We start from the raw sequence: 24,250 nt of genomic DNA, 5'->3' as shown, positions 1-24,250 counted from the left end.
GACAATAATCGCTCTGAAGGTTTATTGAGCATGTTTAATGACCTTAAATGACAATGGCAAAAATGCCTTCTTTAGTAGAATTCCAATAGATGTCTCTCAAAATATGGTAGACCTCTGATTCTAAGCAGTTTAAAAATATATGAAATAATGAGGTGTCAACAAGGTTTCCAACCTGTATAAGGTTCAGCTGTCCAACGCAACTATCTAAGATGAACTCAAGTTACTGTGCGTTTGGAAGACTTTTGTGGATGTGTCTCTGGCCGAGGTTCTGAAATGACTAGCGTGAAATCGAATCACGTGACCACATTGCCTCGTTCAGCAGCGAGCGCGCGCACTGGTTTATATGGTTTCACGTGAGAACGCGACAAACCATCACTCGCATACAATGTAGCTTAATTCTCTCCGCTCATTGCGTCACACAAGAGGTTACGGGAGGCATTTTTGTATCTTTTCACAAAGCTGGAACGCAATCGACAATATTACGATGGTAGACTTTGGAATTTTTCGTTTTTCTCTGCGCTTCTTCCCTACTTCATGCCAAGGTGGTGATTGCAACGGATGGGCAGAACGTGCCATGCTTCGTTTCTAATCCACAAAGTGGCCGTCTGGGGAATCTCTCGCTAATAAGATGTAAGGTCCAGAAAGCAGCCCCACCAGTCTTTTTCCCAAAAACCAACATCTTCTTCACAAAAATGCAGAAGGGAATCCGACTTAATGATGGTCATGTCACCTACCTGGGTCTTTTGGCAAAGAAAGATGGCACGAGGCGAGGCTGTTTAAGCAAAAAGAGCTCTGACAACACGAAATGGCACACGAAGTGGTTTGCTCTGTTGCAGAATATTCTTTTCTATTTTGAGAGTGAGTCCAGCTCGCGACCCTCGGGATTATACCTATTGGAGGGATGTGTGTGTGACAGGTCGCCCTCACCCAAACCTTCACTGTCAGCCAAGGAGTGCTTAGAAAAACAGGTACGAAACAAACGAAATGACAACTTTCTCATCTCGGGTGCATACTTCTGTTGAGCAACTAAAAATGTGTGTGTGTGTGTGTGTGTGTGTGTGTGTGTGTGTGTGTGTGTGTGTGTGTGTGTGTGTGTGTGTGTGTGTGTGTGTGTGTGTGTGTGTGTGTGTGTTGGGGGGCTACTAAAAATGGCAATTGTGTCTCAGCCAGCATCGAGTGGGGGGTTTGTTTTATGCGTAAAGAAATGATGAGCATGCGCTCGAGACAACCAACAAATTTACCACCAGCATCTGCTGGCTCGCTGAATATTTGGAGATTGTGCTCATAATATTTGTCAAGTGTTATGTTTTATTTGTCATATTTTGTTTGTTTTTGTGGAAGTATCATTACGTTACATAATGTGCTTGTTTATTGATATATAGCCTAATATATTTTTTTATCAGCTACAGTTATGATTTATTTTCCGACATTATTTGTTTATCTTCTTTTACACAATGTAGGCTTTTACAAAGGTGTATGCAGTAAACTTACTATGTCAACGGTATTCAACAGTCTAACGATTTAAGTTCTGCGCCTTTCATCTTTTGATATGGTTTAGATTTGCATTACAAAATGTAGCTTATTATTTTCAGTATTTCTCCTCGGATACTTAAGTTTCAAACAAGAGAGAAAATGATGCTAGACACTTCATAAACCTCAGAGTCGCCATCATGCGGAAAACTGGCGTAGAATCACAGTCCGTTTGACGTATTGATTTAATTCCCTTTCTTGAACTGCGCGTTCACAACATGTTTAATAACAAATCGGTTCCAAAAACTGAACGTTATGTTCAAAGACACTGTTTGGTCGTCTGATAAAGTGTTGTTCATCCTGTTTTAATCCAACAATGACATAGTTGCTACGGATGAGGCTATCTAAATCGAGAGACTCTTTTAAAGATGTCAAATCATATTTTTGTTTTCTCAGATGTTTTAAAGTATTTTATGTATTTATGGAACATAATATACAAGTTAAGATGATGATCCCTTGTGTTGGTTTTGTATCATTTCAGTTCAGAGTGATTGTTTATCTATAGCCTACTGTTACCAGAATGAGCTGCATACACTTATAAAAATATGTAATTGGCCTAATTTAGAGGTGCAATCGGTAATGTTATCCTCATATATTTTTTTTTTTACACTTATAGGGATTGTTCACCTGGAAAAAAATCTCATAATTTACTCACCCTCATGCCATCCCAGATGTATTTATTCTGCAGAACATAAAGATTTTTTGGAAAAATACCTCAGCTCTTACAAAGCAAGTGAATGCTGACTAGACCTTTGAAGCTCCAAAAATCAAATAAAGGCCACATAAATGTGAGATTCAAGTGGTTTAATCCATATCTTCAGAAGCAATATGATAAGTGTGAGTTAGAAACAGATCACCATTTAAATCTTTTTAGCAATAAACCTCCACTTTCACTATCAAAATATGAAAGAATGTGAAAGTAAATATTTATGGTAAAAAAAAAAAAAGAAAAGAAAAGTATTTAAATATTGTTCTATTTCTCACCCACACTTATCATATCACTTCTGAAGACATGGATGTAACCTCTGGAGTCTTATAGATTGCCTTTGTGTGATTTATTAAGCTTAAAAGGTCTAGTCACCATTCACTTGCATTGTAAGGACTAACATAGCTGAGATATTATTCTAAACAATTTGATTTGTGTTCAGCAGAAGAAAGTCATACACATCTGGGATGGCATGAAAGTGAGTAAATGATGAGAAAATGTTCATTTTTTGGAGAACTATCCCTTTAGGGATAAGCATGTTTGACAGATATGATGAAACATGATCACTTAGATAGATAATACTCCAGTCTTACCCCAGTGACCTAGAAATTGTTTTTTTTTCTACCATGATGCGGCCACATGACCAGTCATGTTTGCAGTTCGAACAAGATACAACTAGTAGGGCTAATAATAGTAACAATAATGATAGCAATAATACTGCATATTAAAGCTATAATATCGTGCTTTTTCATTGCTCAAGGTGATTTACAAAGCATAAGCATAATGTGTTAAACGAAACAAGAAAACCAAACATTGTAACAACAAACACAAAATCCATATTAAAAGTAGTATTAAAAAGGAGTCCTTTCGGGAGCAATTAAAAAAACCCGCCCACAATCTTCCAAATGTTTGAACGAGGGCAAACGGCAGAACTCCAAGCTCTTAGCACAAATACACAATGGCCACAGCCACAGCCATCACACCACAACAAAAACTCTGTCCAAGACACAGCTGCATCCCCACAAAGTGGGAGATCACCAACAAAGCAAGAATTATTATTATCTTATTTGTGTCATATGAGACAAAAAAAATTAAAATAATTTACAAATCAACAAGCCTAATTCATCCACATTTATAGGTGTCAGTATAAAGTTTGAGACTAGTAGGACGAAGGAGAGTCTGTCAAATGTAAACAAAAACTTTCTGAGTGCACCTTTAAGATTCAGCAACCTGAAGCAGAAGTCTCATCCAGCTGCTTAATCACTTACCCAACCACATGGCAATATTATGCAACCATATGGCATACACTAGTCAGGATGGTTTGAATCAGTCTCTGAAATCTGCATCAGTTCTTCCAAACCCAGTTTTGTTTTACCAGCACGACTACTGAATACTGGCAAATGGCATAGACTGATATAGTTGGAAGAAGTTTTACCTGTTGGAAACCTGCATGGCTTTGCCTGGCTTTCTCCTGAGCCTGCAGTGTTTATCTCTGTGTGTAAGGACTGCAATTCAATGTGAGTCTTGGTCCTTCCTGTGAACAGCTGTCCCTGTGCTGACAAAGCAGGATGTGGCATGGAGTTTGATGCTGTGCATGTCTGTCATCCTGTAAAGAACAGCACATAGTTACAATGATGATGTTAGACAGTCTCACACACTATACACCCTTTATTTTAGACATGCACACTATAACCTTACTCAGTGTAGCTCATTTGCATAAGTAATTTTACATTAGCAGGCTTTGTGTTTTCACTCCAAATGTATAAATGTGTAAGATACCTGCCATATTACAAATCCTTCACTGCATTTGCTGATAATGCAAAAACAACACAGCACATTAGCACATTCTGTTCTGACCAATCTGACTGGAAGCATGCTAGACTGCTTATACCAAAGCCTTCATTAGATTGACCCAAAGTTGTCTGTAGACCAACCATTTTAAGCTCCCTGTAACCTATTAAGATTTTAATATAGTGTTTGTTCCATATTCATATTTAGAATTGTACAGTTCATCAATGGCCAGGTTTCTCCAGGTGCGCCAGCTCACAGAAACTGGAGCATCCTGTTGCTGATTCTTTAAAGTGGGACAATGTATTTAATCTAGTTTGACCCCATGCTCAAAATATTTCAAGCAGACAGGTGTGCGTATGTATATTTACTTTTTCAGACCAAGTTCAGACAAATGTAGTGTGGGATATGCAGATTGATCTGCATGCAATATGGAGAGTAGACATTAGTGTGTTGCTCAGAAGTCCTGTTGCCCATCTATTTTCAATTTTAATTAACTTAGAAATGTTTTTAGTTTGTGTAGTGCTCATCTAAAAAAACAAACAAAACACTTACTCAGCAAAAAAAAGGTGCTTTTCGGCATATTACAGATTAGTGTTTTCGTGACAAATATTTGTTCTTTTTAAAACCAGCTTCCCTTTTATTATCATTGTATTTACCTGCTAATAACTCTACTCTACCATTTATTTAGTGTCCCTTCTTAAATATATCTGCATTTGAGCCGATGGTTCCTATGGCAACTCCTATTCGCATGAGAAGGTGGTTGGAGGGATCTAGCGTGTGTAGAGGGAGTTTGCAGAGTTTTTTCTGCTCCTTCATTAATGCTAACGCTGTTTGGGCTAAATTTGTTCTGTTCAGTACCTCTGAGGGGTCAGAGCCCATTTATAGAAAAACACTCATCTCTCTTTTGGGAACAGCTGCATTTTTGCAGCTCAAATGAAGGAGAGTGGAGACTAACAGATTCTCGCTATTTTGGTCTCCTTCATAGAATGCACTTTTTCATAGAAGTTCAAGACAGGCATACTATTAGGTGTGTAATGTTTGAGCATCACTAAAAGGAATTGGACAAATAATTAGTATTTTCAAACTTATTCCATTGATCAGACAAATAGATAGTCCCACCCCTAATCTTGTGCCATTAGTTGAGCTAATGTTGGCACCTCAGGTTTGTTACAGTGCTCAAACAAGCAGAGCAATGTTGTGAAAGTATCACAGAGCCACAGTGATTACACTTTTTGAGGGTATCAACCTTCAGATAACTTACTTATAGTTTTATTGAAGACTGATGATATAAAATGGCCTTTCTGAACTCATACATTATAAAGCAAGTTTCATAATGTTACAGTATTTAAAGTTCCTTTGCTTGGTTTTCCCAGACAATGCTTAAAGATAACAAACTGTATTTTGAAATGTTATATCCATATATATAAAGCACTTCATCTATTTTCTTAGATTACTTTGGGACAGTCACTGTTTTTGAATTTGAAAGTGTACTTTCAGTGGAGTGGTTACAGATTAATTTAGCAAAAAAATGTTTCATTAGTGAAAAAGGATCACTAATTCCTTTGTCCTTTATATGCCTCATGGAGTGGGTTTTAAAGCACTTTATTGATCTTACACAGAAAGAGTGAATCTTATTGTATGTATGTGTGCAGAAGTGTTTAGTAACGAAGTACAAATACTTCGTTACTGTACTTAAGTACAGTTTTTTAATATTTGTACTTTATTGAGTATAAATATATCTTTGGACTTTTACTTTCACATTACTACATTTTGAAGTGAAAATGTATACTTTTACTTCGATAAATTTCTCCAGACTCTTTCGTTCCTTTTGCGATTGAACACCTACATTTTTTTTAAACAAAATAACAGCAGTTCGTGCAAAGTTGCATGCAGATCGGCGATAGTGATGTGTGATTCGTTGAAAGAATATTTGAGTCAAATATTTTAAATTGTATTCCTTTGAACTGAACAAAAAGATTCAAAAGTGGTCTGAATGATTCATTTTGAGAATCATGAATCTGAATCAAAATCACAAGCAAAGCACTCCAGATTACGTATTCCGTCGTCTGTCTCCACTGGGGAAGACAGGAAATTGCTCATGTGAGTGAACATTTTTTTCGATTAATTACATTTATACGTTTAGGCGTAAACATTATGAAAGCTGTGAAATAATGAAGTTATGTGCATTCAGTCCCCGCCATTCCAGGAGACCTGTTCATATAAAAGTCAATCACATGCATTTTCATTTTACATTTAACCAAGGTATGATGAGTATGAATAATTACCAGCACTCATGAAAATGTCCAACAATATTTATTTGATATTTTATGAAGATGTGAATGGTCTTTGCCAAAGCAAAACTAGTTTTCCTGGTGGTTGCTAAAATGTTATATTTGATTTGTAGCACATTTATGCCACAGTAATTAGGGTTTTCTGGATGGTTGCTAGGGCATTCTGTGCAGTTATCAAGGTGATCTCTGCTCTGTGTTGTGGCGCATTGCTACAGTATGTGGCTGCCAGGTTGTTACTATGCTGTTGCTAAGTTGTTTTCTGTGTATTTTGCACATTGCTTTGCACTTGATAGGGTGTTTTATAATAGGTGGTTGTCAGGTTTTGCTATGCTGTTAAGTTATTTTAACTGTGTTTCAGCACATTGCTATGCAGTTGCCAGTGTGATCTGGGTTGTTGCTGGGCTGTTGCTTATTGGCCCCATAATATGATCATTCTGATGTTACTTAAGTGTGCCATAAAAGGTATAGTTCATTTAAAAATGATCTCATAATTTTCTCACCCTTATTCGATGCAAGATGTGTATGATTTTAAAAACAAATTCTGAAAAGATTTTCAGTATAATATCGCTGTTATGTAGGACAATTCAATTTAAGTGAATTTTGTCCAGACCTTTAAAGCTCCAAAAGTTAAATAAATGCAGCATAAGAGTAATCCATAAGACTCCAGTGGTTTCAACCAATGTCTTCTGAATGGATAAAATAGTTTTTTGTTGAGAACAGATGAAAATATAACTCCTTTTTCAACTATAAATTTTGACATTAGCAGTCTTCTTGGCGATCAGGATTTCAAGTTCAATTACACATCCTATAGCACCACCTAGGGCTCTGCGCATGCATCAAGCACTAAAAAGTGAAATCGAGCTTGAAATCATGATCCTGCCTAGAGATTGTAATGTCAAGATATACAGTGAAAATGAGTCAAAATTTGGTTTGTTCTCACACAAAACCAACTGAATCACTTCAGAAGACATGGATTTAACCACTGTAGTAGTATGGATAACTTTATGCTCCCTTAATGTGCTTTTTTTAGCTTGAAATATCTGGCCACCATTCACTTGCATTGAACTGACCTATAGAGCTGAAATATTCTTCTAAAACCTTTGTATGTGTTATAAATAAGTTGCCATGGTTACTGTTTCGTAATTATGCAATTTACCTTTACTTTTGATACTCAAGTAAATTTAATATCAGCCACTTTAATAATTTTACTTAAGTCGTTTTCTCATGAGCTACTTTAACTTTTACTTGAGTCAATTTCCATGAAGGTAACTTGACTTTTACACAAATATGGATTCTTTACACAACACTCTGTGTGTGTGTGTGTGTGTGTGTGTGTGTGTGTGTGTGTGTGTGTGTGTGTGTGTGTGTGTGTGTGTGTGTGTGTGTGTGTTTAGAGTAGGTGTCAAAATATGTTTTTAATACATCCATATACATTTTTCGACATATTAATTAATTTTCTTAAGTGCCATGGGTTGAGATGTAATATGATGTGCACCAAACAAAGAGACTTTTGTTATTTTTCATCATCATCTGATGGCAATTACTACTGATGAATGTTTTCAAGTCAACCACAGACTTTTATCCACCATTCCCATTATTCACTGTATGGTGCAGTAAAATATTGCTGTCTCAAAGGGGTAAATGGTGGGGTGGAGATAAATGAATTAAGTTGACAAATACCAATAACCTTTATAGATCTCTGAAATCTGATATTCTTCATATTATTACATAAAAGTGTAATTTCTACTTTTGAGGTTAAATTAAAACCAAGGCATTTGAAGTAAATTCAGGTGTTGTCAGTTCAGGTGTTAATGAGAAAAATGTATGGAATTCATGATAATATACTGCTTTAATGAAATGAATGGCGAGCCAACCAAAAGTATCATGAGGCTGTACCTTTACAATGCTTTGGCATATTAAAACAAAGTATGGTATACAGTATGTCAAATCAATTATGCACTAGTGGTTGGCACAGTGCTACTTAGTGGTCAAGAAATCAGAAAATGGCTGTGAATGCCATAAAATCATGAGACTGATTTCATTAGATTCTTAGGGGCATACAGTATTTTACAAATACATTGGCATATCATTATGAAATTTGGTATATGGCATCAGGGATGCCATAAAGATACTGTAAAAGTTTCGGGACCTAGTGTTCAAAACATATAATTAAATGCTTATAACTTTGGAAAAAATGTGTCTATTGTCAGTAACAACCTTTTTAGTAACCATTCATTGAATGAATGTTAATATAACAAAAAACAGAGTTTTACATGCCGAGTTCTCTTACGAGAGGTTCTCTCGTATTGCGTAAGCTAGCTTACGCTACGGGAAAGATTCATCTTTTCTGAGATATTGAAGCCAAAAAATTATCCTTAATTTTGTATCCATTGTCAACGCAGTGCAGCAGCTGCATACCTTGAGCGGGCTAGCTAGCGAGCTCATTGGTTGCTCTGCAGCAACTGCTGCAGCCTATAAACGAACTTGAGTGAACTTCGGCCCAATGACAGGCTCGCGCCGTCACTGTATCAAAGCCCGCCAGAATGGCCATGGCTAGAGTGCATATAAGCGTAAGTTCAGTAGGCTGGAACCCTGATTTTCATCTATTCAGCGAAGCTCTTCGCGATCTCTGAACTGCAGAAGCCGCGCGCCGTTCGAGGGGCATCTAGCAAGCTTGGACAGCGCCGAAGAAGCCGGCCGCCTTAGCCACCTTCAGCCATCCTGCGAAGCGACGTGATCCTTTTTAGAGCAAGCTAGTTCCTCAGCTGAACTTCACAAAAAGAGCAACGAGCGTCTTTTTAAAGATGCCTCGCACCACCTGCTTCTCATGCCGCCCCTCTCAGCGCCGGAGACCGCCACCTCATCTGCGCTCTCTGCCTGGGACTGGAACATGCAGAGCTCGCCTCGCTGACGGCGGATGCGACCTCTGCGAGGAGCTTCCAATGTCGACCCTGCGGGCTCGACTCAAGCACTCAAAACCGAAGCCGCCAGCGCTTTCGCTTCGCCAAGCAGAAAGAAGCGCCGCCCCAAAGGCTTCCGGAACCGGTGTTAGAAGCGACTACCTCGCCGGAGCCTCTCCTCGAGCCTCGCTCACCCTCCCCGCCTCGGACGCCAGCAGTTGCCGCCGAGCGGCCGCACTGTTGCCATCTCGGATGACGAGGCGGAGGATAAGGGCTGCTGTTCCATCATGGCTTTGGACAGCCAGGAGTGGTCAGGCTCCCAAGCCTCCTCCTCGCCCAGGAATCCAGCAGGACCCGCCGAGTCGAAGAAGAACTAACGCCTCCTCACACAGGCCGCCGACCGCCTCGGGCTCGAAGTGGTCACCGCCCTCTGAGCAGGCTCCCAACAGACTCGACGGCTGCTTTCTTCAGAGCCGTCGCCGCGCCGCGGCCCGGGCCGCTCCCTTCCTGCCGGAACTCCACGCCGAGCTCTCTAAATCGTGGAACGCTCCTCTCTCGGCGCTTCGGTGGACGGCGCCACCGAGAAGGGCTACTCTTCCATCCCCCCGGTCAAGGATTCGGTAGCAGCACACCTTTGCCCGCCCTCCGCGAGATGGCGGTCTAAGCCAGTGCTCCCGTCTAAGGCCTGCAGAACTACTTCCGCCTGTGTTGGCCGCGCATATGCTGCCGCCGGCCAAGCCACATCTGCTCTGCATTCCATGGCCGTTTTACAGATCCTCCAAGCGGACCTTCTTCTAGAGTGGGATAAGAAAGGCAGGCACCCAGAGGCTGTTTCAGATCTAAGGAGCGCAACGGATCTTGCCCTTCGCGCCACCAAAGCTGCAGCTCAAGCCCAAGGGAAGTGCATGGCCGCCCTAGAACGCGCTCAGACAGCCGCCGCAGACCGCCGCCCCCCCGCGGGCCTCGGCCTAAGATTGCGCTGAAGCCTGAGCAACCGAAGTCCTCCTAGCTTTGTTGAGGAAACGACGGCTCAGTCCCGCCGCGGCCGGACCACCGTCAAAGCTTCGCCCCCTGTCAGTCCCCTTCTCTCAGGCTACTGCAGTGGTGGATTCAGCAGCCAACAAGCCGGTGATACTGCCCGCTTGCCTGCACTCAAATGCCGTTTTCACGGCGACCCAAAGAAATCTTGTAAAAGCAAACATGCCTTATGTGTAGAAAATGTGCCCACAATCCAGTGTTCACCCCTACACACAAGCATTACACTTCCCGTGTCCCTATCAGAGCTCACTCACATAAAGCGGGCACAGCCAGCTCGAGTGTTAGAGTCAAAAACGCACCACCGAATCCGCATGCGCGCCCTTCTCTGCCTGCTCTGTCACACGGCCAGCAAACACCTCTCTGTATGTAAGTCCCATGCCCGTGACTATGCTCGCAAGATCACTTAACAGATGTGACTCTTTCCCCATTCACCTCAATCGGAAGTCACTCACAGAACAGCCTGTCCCTGCTGTCTTAGAGCAGTCATGCATAAGCACAGTAAGCGCTCACACATTATGTTCAGCTCGCTGTGTGCTGCAATCAGGGCTGACTTGGCCATTCACCCTCTAGCTGCTACACTTCAAAGCGTGGAAAGCTATCCCAGGGATATCCAAATGGGTGTTAAGCACAATAAAACAGGGCTATTTGCTACAGTTCGATCGCCGCCCTCCCGCTTAAGAGCTGGCTCGAAACTACTGTGAACAAGGAAGCAGCCTGCATGCTTCGCTCAGAAATAGCAAACCTTCTGTGCAAAAGGGCCATAGAGAGAGTGCCACCTTCTCTGAGCGAAGTCAGGGTTTTACAGCCGTTATTTTCTTGTCCCCAAGAAAGACGGCGGCCTCAGACCAATATTAGATCTCAGGGTTTTGAACAAGGTGCTCGCAAAAAGACCGCTCAAAATGCTTACAATCAGGAAACTCCTCGCACGATGTGCCTAGGGGACTGGTTTAGTTCTCTCGATCTGAAAGATGCCTACTTTCAGATTCAGATAAATCCTCCTCACAGGCCATTCTTGAGATTCGCCGACGGCCAGGTTTATCAATACACCGTCCTTCCGCTCGGCCTGTCTTTAGCACCCGTACTTTCACGAAGCGCATGGATGTGGTGCTCGCACTCCCGCGGAGTCAGGGCTTGCGAATTCTGAACTATTTGGACGATTGGCTGATTTTGGCACAGTCACATACGGAGCTTCTGTTTCACAGGACAGTTCTCCTCAGTCATCTGAACAGTTTGGGTCTTGCAGTCAATTGGACCAAGAGCTCACTACAGCCCAGTCAGGCAATTTCCTTCCTTGGAATAGAACTAGACTCCATGGCGTATGACGGCTCGCTTATCTACACAGCGCAGCGCCATGTTCAGCTGACTAGCCGCGTCCTTTCAGATGAACAGCCTCACGCCTCTGAAAAAATTTCAGAGAATGCTAGGTTACATGGTCTCAGCCTCAGCAGTACTTCAGCTGGGTTTACTGTGCATGCTCGCTTCAGCATTGGCTAAACACCGCTGCCTCGCCGGCTTAGGCCACGGGTCGCCAGCCGATCAGAGTGACTCAGACCTGTATCTCAGCTCTGCAGCCCTGGGCAGTGGCCGAATGGTATCAGCGGGAGTGACGATGGGAGCTGTATCTCGCCAAAAGTCATCTGAACAGACTCGCCCAACACGGGTTGGGGCGCGGTCCGCGAGGGCTCTCCGGTTTTTGGCCTATGGTCAGTTCAGGAAAAGCTCCTTCACATAAATTGTCTGGAAATGATAGTGGTCGAAGCACGCCGCGGCGCTTCCTCCCGGTCATTCAGGGTCACCACGCCCTGGTCCGCTCGACAACAGATCTGTGGTATCCTATCTAAACCGCCAGGGCGGTGTCAGATCCAGGAACCTCTTCCATCTGACAAAACGCATACTGAGTTGGTCCCAGTGCCACCTGCGCCGCTGAGGGTGACGCGACGTGCCAGGCCACCTGAACGACGGCCCAGACAGACTGTCCAGAGACAATATTTCCCCAGGGAATGGTCCCTGCACACTCAAACAGTCCAGAAGTTATGGAGCATATTCGGCAGAGCAGAGATAGACCTCTTTAAGGCCAGAAGAGAACTCTCACTGCCCAGTATTTTTCTCGAAGCGAGGACGCCGCTGGCCCAGGACTGGCCCAACCGCCCGCTTTACGCCTTCCCTCCCATCTCGCTATTGCCACAGGTAATGCAGAGGATCAGGGAACGCGCCACTCGGTGCTCCACATAGCCCCGGCTGGGAGAATCAGACATGGTTCTCGGAGCTTACGCAGCTGTCACTGACAGCCCCGTGGCCCATTCCAGTGAGAGCAGATCTCCTCTCTCAAGCTCGCGGCACGATCTGGCATCCCCACCCAGAGCGCTGGGCGCTGCACGCTAGGTGATCAACGACTACCCGCCGCTTTGCCAGAAGGAGTAATAAACACTATCATACACGCTAGAGCCCCTTCCACGAGAAGACTCTATGCATCCAAATGGTCTGTGTTTTCAAAATGGTGCACCGACAGAGACCTGGACCCACGGACATGTGGGGTGTCGCCGCTGCTTTCGTGGTTTTTACAAGAGCTGCTGAATAAGGGCAGATCCCCATCCACGCTCAAAGTGATGCGTGGCGGCCGTCAGCGCTCGCTGAACCCCTGCACGGCCAGTCACTGGGAAAAATGAGCTGGTCATCCGCTTCCTCAGGGAGCTAGAAGGATGAACCCCACGCCCCCATCGGTTCCTATCTGGGATCTTTCCGTAGTTCTCGAAGCTATGAAAGCCCCCTTTCGAACCGCTTCAATCCGTGGATTTGAAATACCTTTCACTCAAAACCGTTTTTCTAACTGCCCTGTCATCAGTTAAACGTGTGGAGACCTTCACGCTGTCTGTCAGCGCTGCGTGTCTTGAGTTTGGACCAAGTGACTCCAAGGTCATTTTAAAGCCTAGACACGGCTATGTCCCCAAGGTGATCGGTACTCCTTTCAGAGCACAAATCATTTCCCTATCGGCGCTGCCAGCATCTGATAGCGAACGCGACGCCAATCTCCTTTGCCCAGTCAGAGCACTGAGATTGTATACTGCGCGCTCGCCTCTTTCAGACACTCTGAGCAGCTTTTCGTTTCGTTCGGAGGGCGCACCAAAGGTTTCGCCGCCTCGAAACAGACACTGTCTAGATGGATAGTGGACGCTATTGCTGCCGCGTACGCGTCAAAAGACCTACCATTTCCTCCTCGTGGGCATGGTCCAGCGGGATTTCCATTCACGACATATGTGTGGCAGCGGGCTGGGCTTCCCCCTCCACCTTTGTCAGATTTTACAATCTGGAAGTGCCCGCCCTGCAGGCAAAACTACTAGCGGTTTAATACGCTACAGCTCCCCTGGTGAGCTGCAATGACGGGACAAATTCCACACAGACCGGCACCGCCGCTCTGTCTTTCCCTTCCCACTATGTGCTTATGTATTACACACACACTGGCCCGCGCTCTTGCCGGCCAAATATTATTCCCCACTCACAAGGGCTCCCCGGTCCCCCACCCCGGGGCTCATGCAGTGGATGCTTGAGCGCGACGGCGCTGACAATGGGTTCCCGTGAGCGTAGTTAGCTTACACAATACGAGAGAACCTCTCGTAAGAGAACGAATCGGTTACCTAACGTAACCTCGGTTCTCTCTAGATGAGGGAACGAGTATTGCGTAGCTGGCCGTGCTTCGCGCCACGAGCTGACTTTCGCTTCATTCAATGAAAACCAGGGTTCCAGCCTACTAACTTACGCTTATATGCACTCTAGCCACGCCCATTCTGGCGGGCTTTGATACAGTGACGGCGCTGGCGCTCGTCATTGGACGCGAGTTCACTCAAGTTCGTCTATAGGCTGCAGCAGTTGCCGCAGAGCAACCAATGAGCTCGCTAGCTAGCCCGGCTCAAGGTATGCAGCTGCTGCACTGCGTTGACAATGGATACAAAATTAAGGATAATTTTTTGGCTTCAATATCTCAGAAAAGATTAATCTTTCCCATAGCGTAAGCTAGCTTACGCAATACTCGTTCCCTCATCTAGAGAGAACCGAGGTTACGTTAGGTAACCGATTCGTTCTATGTTTCAGCACAGTTTCCTGGTAAAATTAACACTAGAGGTGCTACAACAACTGTCATCTTATTAAATTTTACACAGATCACAAGTACAACGGCTGATAAGGACTTTATAAACATGGAATTTTTGGCTCTATTATTCACACACTGCTATATTATGATATCGAAACTATAGGTCAACCGATAGTTGGTTTTGTCGACACCGATAACTAAGTTGGGAAAACAGGGCGACTACCAATTGTTAATTTGTAACATTGTTCTAACCATTCAAATAGCTAATGTTGTCATCCTCTCCAGCTTATCGACAATGCTGTTCTCCAGTGCAGCAATTAGTTATAAACAAATTAATAATCAAACCTCCTATTACATTTTGGTTGTCTTAAATTATTTGTTTATTATACCATGTAATAACAGCATGTACTATACACATAGCTTGGCTTTTCTCTGTTTAATGTTTTAAATCCGTTTCTGAAGTGTCCTTCTCTATAAATAGCTCAGTCTTGTTTCACAACAAACTCAGTCAGTGATTGTTTTTTATTTAACCTCTAGACACCGCTATCATAATCTTGAACCAAGCAGTTCCAACTGTAGAACCCTCCAGCGGCGGCCATGGAGGAATTAAAAAAAAAAACTTTCAGAAACTATTGCCGTTGATTTTTTTTCTACCTGGGCTGATTAATCGTAAAACCGATATATTGGTCAAGCTCTAATTGAAACACTTTTACTCTAATGTATCATTTGATAAAACTACACATATTAACTCACGATGAACATTTACACACTTTTTCCAACATTATCAGCATGTGCATTAGCCCATCTGATAGATTGTTGGACTTGAGCCCAGCCAAGAACACAAGCTGACATGTGGGCTGAAAGTGGCATGGAAGCGACACGAAATTACGTGGTTGTTTCAGAAAATGTGCTTTTCATGTCGCATTTGCTTTTAGGACACTATAGGTTAGGTTAGGTGTTGATTAAGATTGAGGATGTCTGTTTTGTTCAACTCTCATTTGCCTTTAGGACACTATTGGTTAGGATTAGGTTAAAGTTTTAGTTTAGGGAGGTATGTTTTACTCATTAAACTCTCCATCTAATATTCACCTTAAAAACCTAGTTTGATTTCAACATAATTTCCCTCTCTTTTGGCGCCCCCTGCTGGACATTTCACTGGGAAACTGCAGCCAAACATGAAATGAAGCACATAATTTTGTTTTGCTAAAATTTTGCCACAGCCACAAAATGTTCAATAGATCAGGCTGGTCAGGAGACTTTTATTATTAGCTTCCTTGGGTCATGCCGGGTACGATGATACCAAAGTTAAACAATATCACAAAAGTTTGCTAGATTTGTGCTGCTAAATAATTCGGAAATGCATAATCACTGGCTATGAAACAGTCAGGGGTTTGAAATGCCAGTATAAGTAATTTCCTTGAAGTAATGGAAGCATAAGTGGTAGTTCTAGTAGGAAGACTCTTGGTCTTTATGCTTTCATTCAATCAGTCATCTTATCCAATCACAATCCAGCCTCTGCTTTATAAGCTCACACAGCTCCATCACTCGTAATGTTAGTTGTTTTCACCACTCCATCACTATGAGTTTAGGTCCCATCCTGCCATAGGGGTAAGCTCCTCTCCTCTGACATATTCGCCTTCTGGCAGGATCTGATGGTTTCGAGCAAGTATCTGAGTTCTGAACCATAGGATGGGTTTTACTCCAAATTACCTAAATATCTCCACATTCGCATTAATTACAACTATCCCGAGTCTTTCCTGATAGAATTATTACATTTGTTTAATTAAAAGTTATCCATTATTTCATTAAGCAATCTGTTGGATTTGAACCCTCAAATTTTCTCGGTTCCTGATTCCAGTGGACGAATAACTGCGATATAATTACTTGAGCAACGCTAAGGTGCCTTAAAGCTCTACTCTGCAGTAGGAATGGAGGTTGTTAAGGATTCAGTGCTAAGACCTGGCTTTCTCAAATGGAGAGAGAGACATATACAGAGCCATAGCCAATAGTGCACAGAGGAGTTGCTAGGTAACAGGTAGCATACAGTTATGTAACGCGCCATGCTCCCAGTTTACATGTTTTATGGTATTTCTCTTGAGAGCTGATGCTATCTCAGGCACGGGGAAGTTTCTCTCAGCACATCCTCTCCAGGACAAGAGGAGATACTCAGTTCTTGAATTGCTCATCAGTCCAGAAAGATTAGGCTGATTTAACCGTAGTTGGTTTAGATGGTCCGGTGTTTTGTTGAATTTCATTGGGCTATGCATGGCACAATGTGCACTATATGCAAAGGTGTTTGTGATTGTATTTTGTGTTGTACCATCATAAGGTATTGGGCTGCTGAACTTTTTATTTTGGAAGATTATTTGAAATGCTAGGCCACATTCCAAACTGCCAAGAAACTCACAAAGACGATGGGGGGTAAAAATATAGAATTTCTTAAAGAGACATTTCTTTAGCACGTGTTACAAATGAATGTAAATTCTTGAAAATGGTAAAAATTATGCAATTAAACAATAAACATGTAACAAAAATTCATATGCAACATAATATGGGCAATTTCAAGACATTCATTGATGGAACAGATTTAATTATTCAGAAGCTTAAATGTGACAAATTGGATGAAAAACGAATGATAAAATATTATAAAATGTATATATTTGAATTGTACCTAGAAGGGTTGCCTTGAAGGTTCCTTTCAAATTAAGAGCATTAGCTGAGAGAATTTTTTCATATCAAAATTTATAATGTAACAGAAATGTAGCCATATGAATTGATATCAAATCTAATTGAGAGCTTGTGAATCCAAATCGATTCGGGAAATCTTTATCAAAACCCAGCCGTAACAAAGACAGTTGTAAAAAAGTATTGTGTAAATATGTGCCAGTCCTCATCAGCTCCTTGGGCATATACAAAATGCATTTACAGTTTGGAATAACAATGCACAGGACCTTCTAGTGAATTTGAAAGACAGCATAGTGGTTTGTTTATATATTTTTTTTATAGCTTGTTAGCATGGGACTATGTCAGGGATAATGTACAGTCAGCTGGTCATTATCATGAAATAAATCCCAACAGGGTGACCCTGACACAAAGCGGACGGGTCGTATATAATCCTGAAACGGTTTATTTTGTCATAATGATTGTTGCTGACTGTTCATTACGCTACTTATTACATGAATACGTACCACATTAACAAATAAATGGATATGAGATATTGATTTGAAAATGATTTTATTATGTGAGAATCAGTGGCGGCTGCTGGTCTTTCAAAGAGGGGAAGCTCATTTTCGGCCTACATTATAAACTTATTTAAAAGTAAATTCTGCCCTACGTTCCTTTTCGAGAAAATGCACTGTGACTCTGTCGTACCAACTAGGCGTCTTTTCCAGTGACTTGACCAGTGTCTTCTCAATGGCCAGCAGAGCTAGGCTGCTTAAACGACCTTGGCCCATTGTGTTACGGGTGTAGGACTTGAGACGCTTTAAACAGGAGAAGCTCCTTTCTACACCTGCAGATGTAGCTCCAATTGTTGCCACTAATGAGAACAGTTTGTAAAGCTGAGGCATTGCACTGTCCAACTCCATGTCTTTGAGGAACACCAAGTAATCACACAGCTTTCCCTGTTACCCTGCAAGTCCTGATCTGAATACAGGACTTGAAGTTCAGACCTCAGTCTCCCTGAATCAAAGTGATGGCCATAACTTTTCAGGACACTTTGGAAGGCCTCCTCTGGAAATTCTTGTCTCATGTCATCAAATTTCCCTGGATTGACTAATTCTAAGAAGAGCATACTTTCCAAATTTGAAAAACGTTGAGGAATCTGCTCCAAGATGTTATCAAGGATGGCCATGTAGAGATTTCTGTAGTGCTCTTGGGGATCCTGCAATTGGGTCAGACGGCGTTTCTCATGGGCTCATCTCGTGGGTCTGATGTGAGATCTGCTGTTTTGGCATAAACAGCTTGGAAAGCCCCTCTGACCTTTTCTCTTTGACAAATGCAAGAAGAGATTCAATTCTTTTCTTGCAGTAAAAACATCCATCGCCCTCTGCTGGACAACATCAAAGACCACATCAGTCTCAGTGAAGATTTGTTCATATGTGTACAACATGAACACAAACTCAAAATCCTCCAGTTTCCTCAGAAAGCCTTTGGCACAATCCAGTGTATCATCATCAATTGTCGTGTCTGCAATGATGTTTTCAAATGTCTGCAGGAGGCCATCATAATTGTTTGCCACAGTGCTCACTATCCGTGATGTGAAATTCCATCGAGTAGGAGCGTTTCTGGGCAACCTTGAACAGCCTGCAGACTCCAGAAAAGACGCCCTCTTTGTGGATTTTGAAAAAAATGTGCCAAACCCAGAGAGTGATGCAAAAAAATTCTGCACTCAGGCAAGCATTTAGCCCCCTGTGACAGCACCAGATTCAGTCTGTGTGCATAGCAATGCACAAACATTGCACTTGGGGCTATTGCTTTCACTTTGGCCTGCAGACCATTGAGTGCTGAAGCCATGACAGCAGCCCCATCATAGGTCTGTGCCACAAGCTTATCCTTAAAATTGTAGGCCTGCATGTTCTCATTTAAAACATCAAAAACGGACTGAGCATCTCGCCCTCCAGAAACATCAAAAAATCCAATAAAGCGCTCCTGAATTTTACCTGCACTATCCACATAGCGAACAATGACAGAGAGTTGGGCACGGCAGGATATATCAGTTGTTTCATCCACCTGCCATCCAAAAAATGGAGCATCCTGAATTTCATCTCTGATCTGATCAGAAATGGTGGCTGCAAGAGCAGAGATCAAGTCATTTTGAATAGTATGGGACATACCAGAAAACACAGTTGAGGACTCTAATTGTGTGGACAGTACAGAGTCATATTTAGATAATGTTTCTGTGAACTCCCTGTAATTTCCCTTGTTGGATGATTCACTAATCTCATCATGTCCGCTAAATGACAGCTCCTGTCAGCCAAGCAAGGATGTTACATCAATAAGGCGGTTTAGGAAGGCCCTGTTTTGTTTGACTGTTTCATTATGTTTAGTCACTTGAATGCGAGCACCTTCATTGATTGCATGCTCAACCCTGATCCTGCCCATGCAACTTAATCTTGCACATGCACTCACATGTTCATTGCTCTTTTCATGTCTTTTATATGCCCTGTCAAAGTTAGACAGATCTCCAAACCCCACTTTTGACCAAACAACACATCCGTGAGATGGTTTCATCAAGAGGCATGGCCAGCAGTACATTTTATTTGTCACAGCACTTCCAGTCAGCCAGCTAACTTTGTCATACCAGGAGAGCTGAAAAGACCTGTTATTTTTCCCTATTTTTTGCACTAAATCAATCTTAGGTGTTGATCTGCCCTGCTGTTTAATTCTAATTTTTTCCTCGTAAGGAAGACTTTCAAATGGCTTCGCCAAAATCAGGTCGACAATATTAGCACCGTCTGCCATCGTGCGCAGTTTCACCCGTACGACGCTAGCCTAGCCTACTGTATGAATGAATGAATGAATGAACGAACGAACGAACGAACGAACAAACGCTCTAAAACAAAATATATTAAACTTGGTAAAACTGAAACAAGGAATGTGGTGTATAATTGTGTGAAATGTATTATGCAAATTGACTAGCAATTTCGCCAAACAAATATAAAGAAATAGGTTGCAGCAGTTTGTCTTTCGACTACACTTGAGAAATCCGCGATGGGACTGAGCTGAAATAGCTTCAGTGACTTCTTATAGTACAGATTCGCTGTCAATCAAAAGGAGATGCAGTCTTTCGACAGATCCTCCAATCATCACGCTGAAGCCCGAAGTCCGGGCCAGCCCACTCCTCATTCACCCCCAGAGACGCTGAGCGTCCGTGGGCGGGACATAATCGCAGCATTTATCCAATGACCGTCTATTTTCGGAGCACTGAAAAAACTGTTCAGAGCAGCCCCATTGAAGTCAATGGACGCTCGGCTTCAACAAGGAAATGCACTGACGCTACGGGAATGTATGAGAAGTAAATCGAGTCAGCCGACCTGCTATATGTAATGTAGCTGATTCTGAACGAACTCGTCTTCGAGATGAACGTGTTCTAACGCATTTTTAGTCAATAAATTGTTTACACAATAGTACATATTTGACCATTATTTTTTTGACATTATAGGGGAAGCTGAGCTTCCCTTGCAGTCTTAAAGAAATCCCCACTGGTGAGAATACAGAGACCACAGAGTGATACAAGAGATATGGAACACAGCTAGGAAATCAGTTGGCTGGGACAAAGCTCAATTATACAGTTTAGCTTTCGTTAATCAAAAATATTTGAATGTACAAAGTAGTCCAAAGAGTCGTTTAGTATGAACCATTATATTACAATATTATTTTAATATTACTTTTTTGCCAGCACAGGCTCCCTATATCACAGCATAAATCATACTTTTCCTTTTTTTTTTACAGGGATGTGGTCATTAAGATAAAGGCTTATATTAGTTTGTAATTACAGTAAATACACCACTGTAGCAATAACATTTTTGTGTATATTGCTATTAAAAATTGTTTCTGTTATTTCTGGATTGCAGTATTATTTCACAGTCAGCTTCAACCATGAGAATCAGAAAGCCCTGGAGCTTCGTACAGAAGATGTTAAGGACTGTGATGAATGGGTGGCAGCAATATCACATGCAAGGTAAGCAAAACCTTCTATTTCAACCTCAGATTTGCTAAAAACTCACTTTTTAGATTCTTTTAAGATTATTCATTATTCCATAGAAATATGCTACTTTGTTGGGATGTGTTTACGGATAAGTTGAGTCAGAAACGAACTTGCCTAGAGAGAGAACAAGACTGTCTTCTCAAAATGGCAGGGTTCTCTTCTTTAGATTATGCTCCATATACAGCACCACACAAAGCTCTGTAGTGAATGGAGGAAAAATTGAGTACAGAGGATTTTTTGCTAAGTGGACAGATGGATGTTGCAGTGGTTCTGCTTGGAGTATTGTTTATTTTTAGTAATGAACTTTGACTTAGAATTCTCCATTGGGAACTAACAAACAAAGTATAAAATGTTGTGTTTTTAATAGCAAAGAGCCTTAATGTAGTTAGGGAAATATGTACATTGTGATATGTTTTCAATTTGTTATGTGAGAGTTAAGTTGTACAGGGTTAATAAAACTGTGAAAAGGAAAATGTTTCACAGTATTATTGTTTCAAAAATATGTACAGACATTAGTTCTGGTAGAAAAATTGCTCATATTTTTAGGCAAGCTAAGACACACAGATTCAAAGATATCAATCTGATCATTTTGGCATATTGGATTCAAGTTTATTATTACGTGTATTTGTAGTTCATTTGTGCTAGCCTTCTTGCAGGAACTGACTCAAAGATTATGTTTGAAGATATTTTGTTTACTTTACAGAATTCATCTGGCAGGCTTCTGCAGTTTAATAATTTGTCACTAATTGTCATCAATTGATTTGAAATAACTAACATTGAGTGTAGGGAGAATTGGCTAGACTCCACACCATGCCTTCAAGCCATGTCGGAATGACGCATTTACTACAATGTCTTATTTATCAGTGGGAAACTCTTTTCTTTAAGCCCCAACTTTCTGAGTAGGGGTATGTACTATTTCTATTCTGAGCATGTAACATAAATCACAGTGGAGGCAAATGCAATCATCTGAATTGAAATTGCTGTTCATTTTCAAAAAATAATGAAATTCTAAAGGAAAAATATCATATAATGTGTAGTTGTAGTGCTTTCAATTTAGCAAATGGTGAATATCATTTACAAATCACTCCTTTTTGTTTTTATTAGCATTTTTCATACTGTCCCAACTTTTGCGGAATTGGGGTTGTACATACAACAAAAAGAAAACTAAAGACTGCAAGTTACTAGTTTCACTACGTCACTCTTCCTACAGTTCAGAAACACTGGAATGGACAGCAACAATGAACTAATCTGACTAGCAAAGACAACAATTTTAACCTGAATGCACAAGGCAAATGTAATATAAACACGGCAGTTTTTATTTTTTTTAACTATAAATTCTCCTTCTTGCCCAGTAGGTGGTGATATTTACAAAGAATGCAAATCACCAGAATCAAAAGAAGAAGAATGTGAAAGTGAGATTTATAGTAAAAATGGACTTTAATATTGATCTGTTTCTCACTTCCATCATATACTTTCTGAAGTTATAGATTTAACCACTGGAGTTGTATGGATTACTTTTATGCTGCGCTAAGGTGTTTTTTGGAGCTTCAAAGTTCTGGCCATCATTCACTTGAATTGAATGGATATGCAGAGTGGAGATATTCTTCTAAAAATCTTTGCTTGTCACCGCTTCATAGCCTCAGACTAACCAGAAACAATGACCTAGTACCTATAACACAGATTTTTAATAAACATATTACCTTAACTTTACTGGAACACAAAATCCATGCATCTCTCCTAGCGAATGAACATTTCCATCACTTTGTTGTAAAAGTCGCTTGCTGGTTTATGATTCGGTAGCCTTTCTTTCTCAATTTTCAATTGAAATTAACCTTGCCCATTCCGCTTATGTCGTCGTTGCTTACACTATATCCATTTTAGCTCTTTGTAAAGGGAATAGGGGAAAGGAGGAGGTGAGAATCGGCTTGAAAATATAAATAATAGTTTTAATGATAAACTTAACCAAAAGACACAAACACACACATGACGGTCAGCTGACCGTAAACAATCTCTCTCTCGTCGCACCACCATCCGCAGTCGGCCTTTATCCCTCTCGGAGGCTTAATTAGCCTGATAAGGGACCGGGTGTGTTTAATCACGACCCGGCCCCGCCATCCACCCTGTCACACTCTTAATACCACATTAGTGTCGTGAACTTGAACGTGTTGACACAAAACAAAAATCTAGCCTATCAGATAGCGTGATTGAAGGAAGGAGCTTCGGATTGGCTTACTCGTTTAGGTAAGCATGCTTAGCTTGGTCATTTGTAGTAGTCAGCCTGATTCAGTTTGAATGAACTTATAATGCTGAATGAAAGGGCAGTAAACACTACTTTGAATCTAAGTCAGAAAAAGCATAGAGTAAAGTGCTTATACCTGAGGGTGGCGCCAAAGCAAATAAATGATTAACTGTCCGTATTGCTCAACTGAGATGAAAGAGGACGAATTGGAACGAAAACAGTAGTTTATATTAATAATTGTTTTTAAATATTTAATTGTGTAATTTTTCTTTTCACTTTTTTGTTAGGTATGCACTGCTTATGCTGCTTATATGGACGGCACTTCCCTGGTCTATGCTAATTAGCTTTATCCCTGTTAGAATAACGTGATGTTCCTCATTGTGTGGCGTGTGTGTGCTCATGTGTGTATTTTGTGTTTGTATGCATGTATGCCTTTGTGGACGGATGTGTGTGTGTGTGTGTGCGTGTGTGTGTGTGTGTGTGTGTGTGTTCTGTGTACAGCTACAGAAACCTGGCTACCGAGCATGAAACGCTCATGCAGAAGTACCTCCATCTACTCCAAATCGTGGAGACCGAGAAAACAGTTGCTAAGCAACTTCGACAACAGATAGAAGATGGGGAGATAGAGATTGAACGGCTAAAATCAGAGGTAAAATTTGTAATTCAAAGTGCTATAATAGAGATTGGTTGTCTATTGTAAACATTACCTGTATTCAGTCAAAGTAATCAGCATATTGAGGTGGTATTTACACTTTGTCACTTCATGCATTTTTTTTAGATCAGATAGCAATCCAATTATGAACAGATTAAATGTGAATGTTCTCCAAGAAGTATTCGAGACGTATAGTCAGCCGATCATACAAGACGCTACTTTCCTAGTGTAAAGGTATCTGGTTTTTCAGACCACATATGTAAACATTACTCTTCCCAAACAGATCGATGTCAGCCTTCTGACATTTGAG

The 24,250-nt window shown here is 41.5% G+C and overlaps 1 protein-coding gene across 2 annotated transcripts in view; it reads left to right on the top strand.

Annotated features, from left to right (window-relative positions):
* The first annotated feature begins 359 nt into the window (after nucleotides 1–359).
* Nucleotides 360–24,250, top strand: part of rasgrf1 (Ras protein specific guanine nucleotide releasing factor 1) — a 63,956-nt gene continuing 40,065 nt past the window's right edge. For both annotated transcript variants that reach the window (XM_052152988.1, XM_052152987.1), the window contains exons 1-3: nucleotides 360–968; nucleotides 20,916–21,022; nucleotides 23,790–23,937. In XM_052152988.1, the coding sequence (XP_052008948.1) occupies nucleotides 693–968; nucleotides 20,916–21,022; nucleotides 23,790–23,937 (531 nt within the window). In that variant the 5' untranslated portion in view covers nucleotides 360–692. The remainder of the gene's footprint in view (nucleotides 969–20,915; nucleotides 21,023–23,789; nucleotides 23,938–24,250) is intronic.

Source organism: Xyrauchen texanus, chromosome 21 (genome assembly GCF_025860055.1).
Source record: "Xyrauchen texanus isolate HMW12.3.18 chromosome 21, RBS_HiC_50CHRs, whole genome shotgun sequence".
Taxonomy (NCBI): domain Eukaryota; kingdom Metazoa; phylum Chordata; class Actinopteri; order Cypriniformes; family Catostomidae; genus Xyrauchen; species Xyrauchen texanus.
Note: the sequence above shows the minus strand (reverse complement) of the source record. Positions and strands in the feature narration are given on the sequence as shown.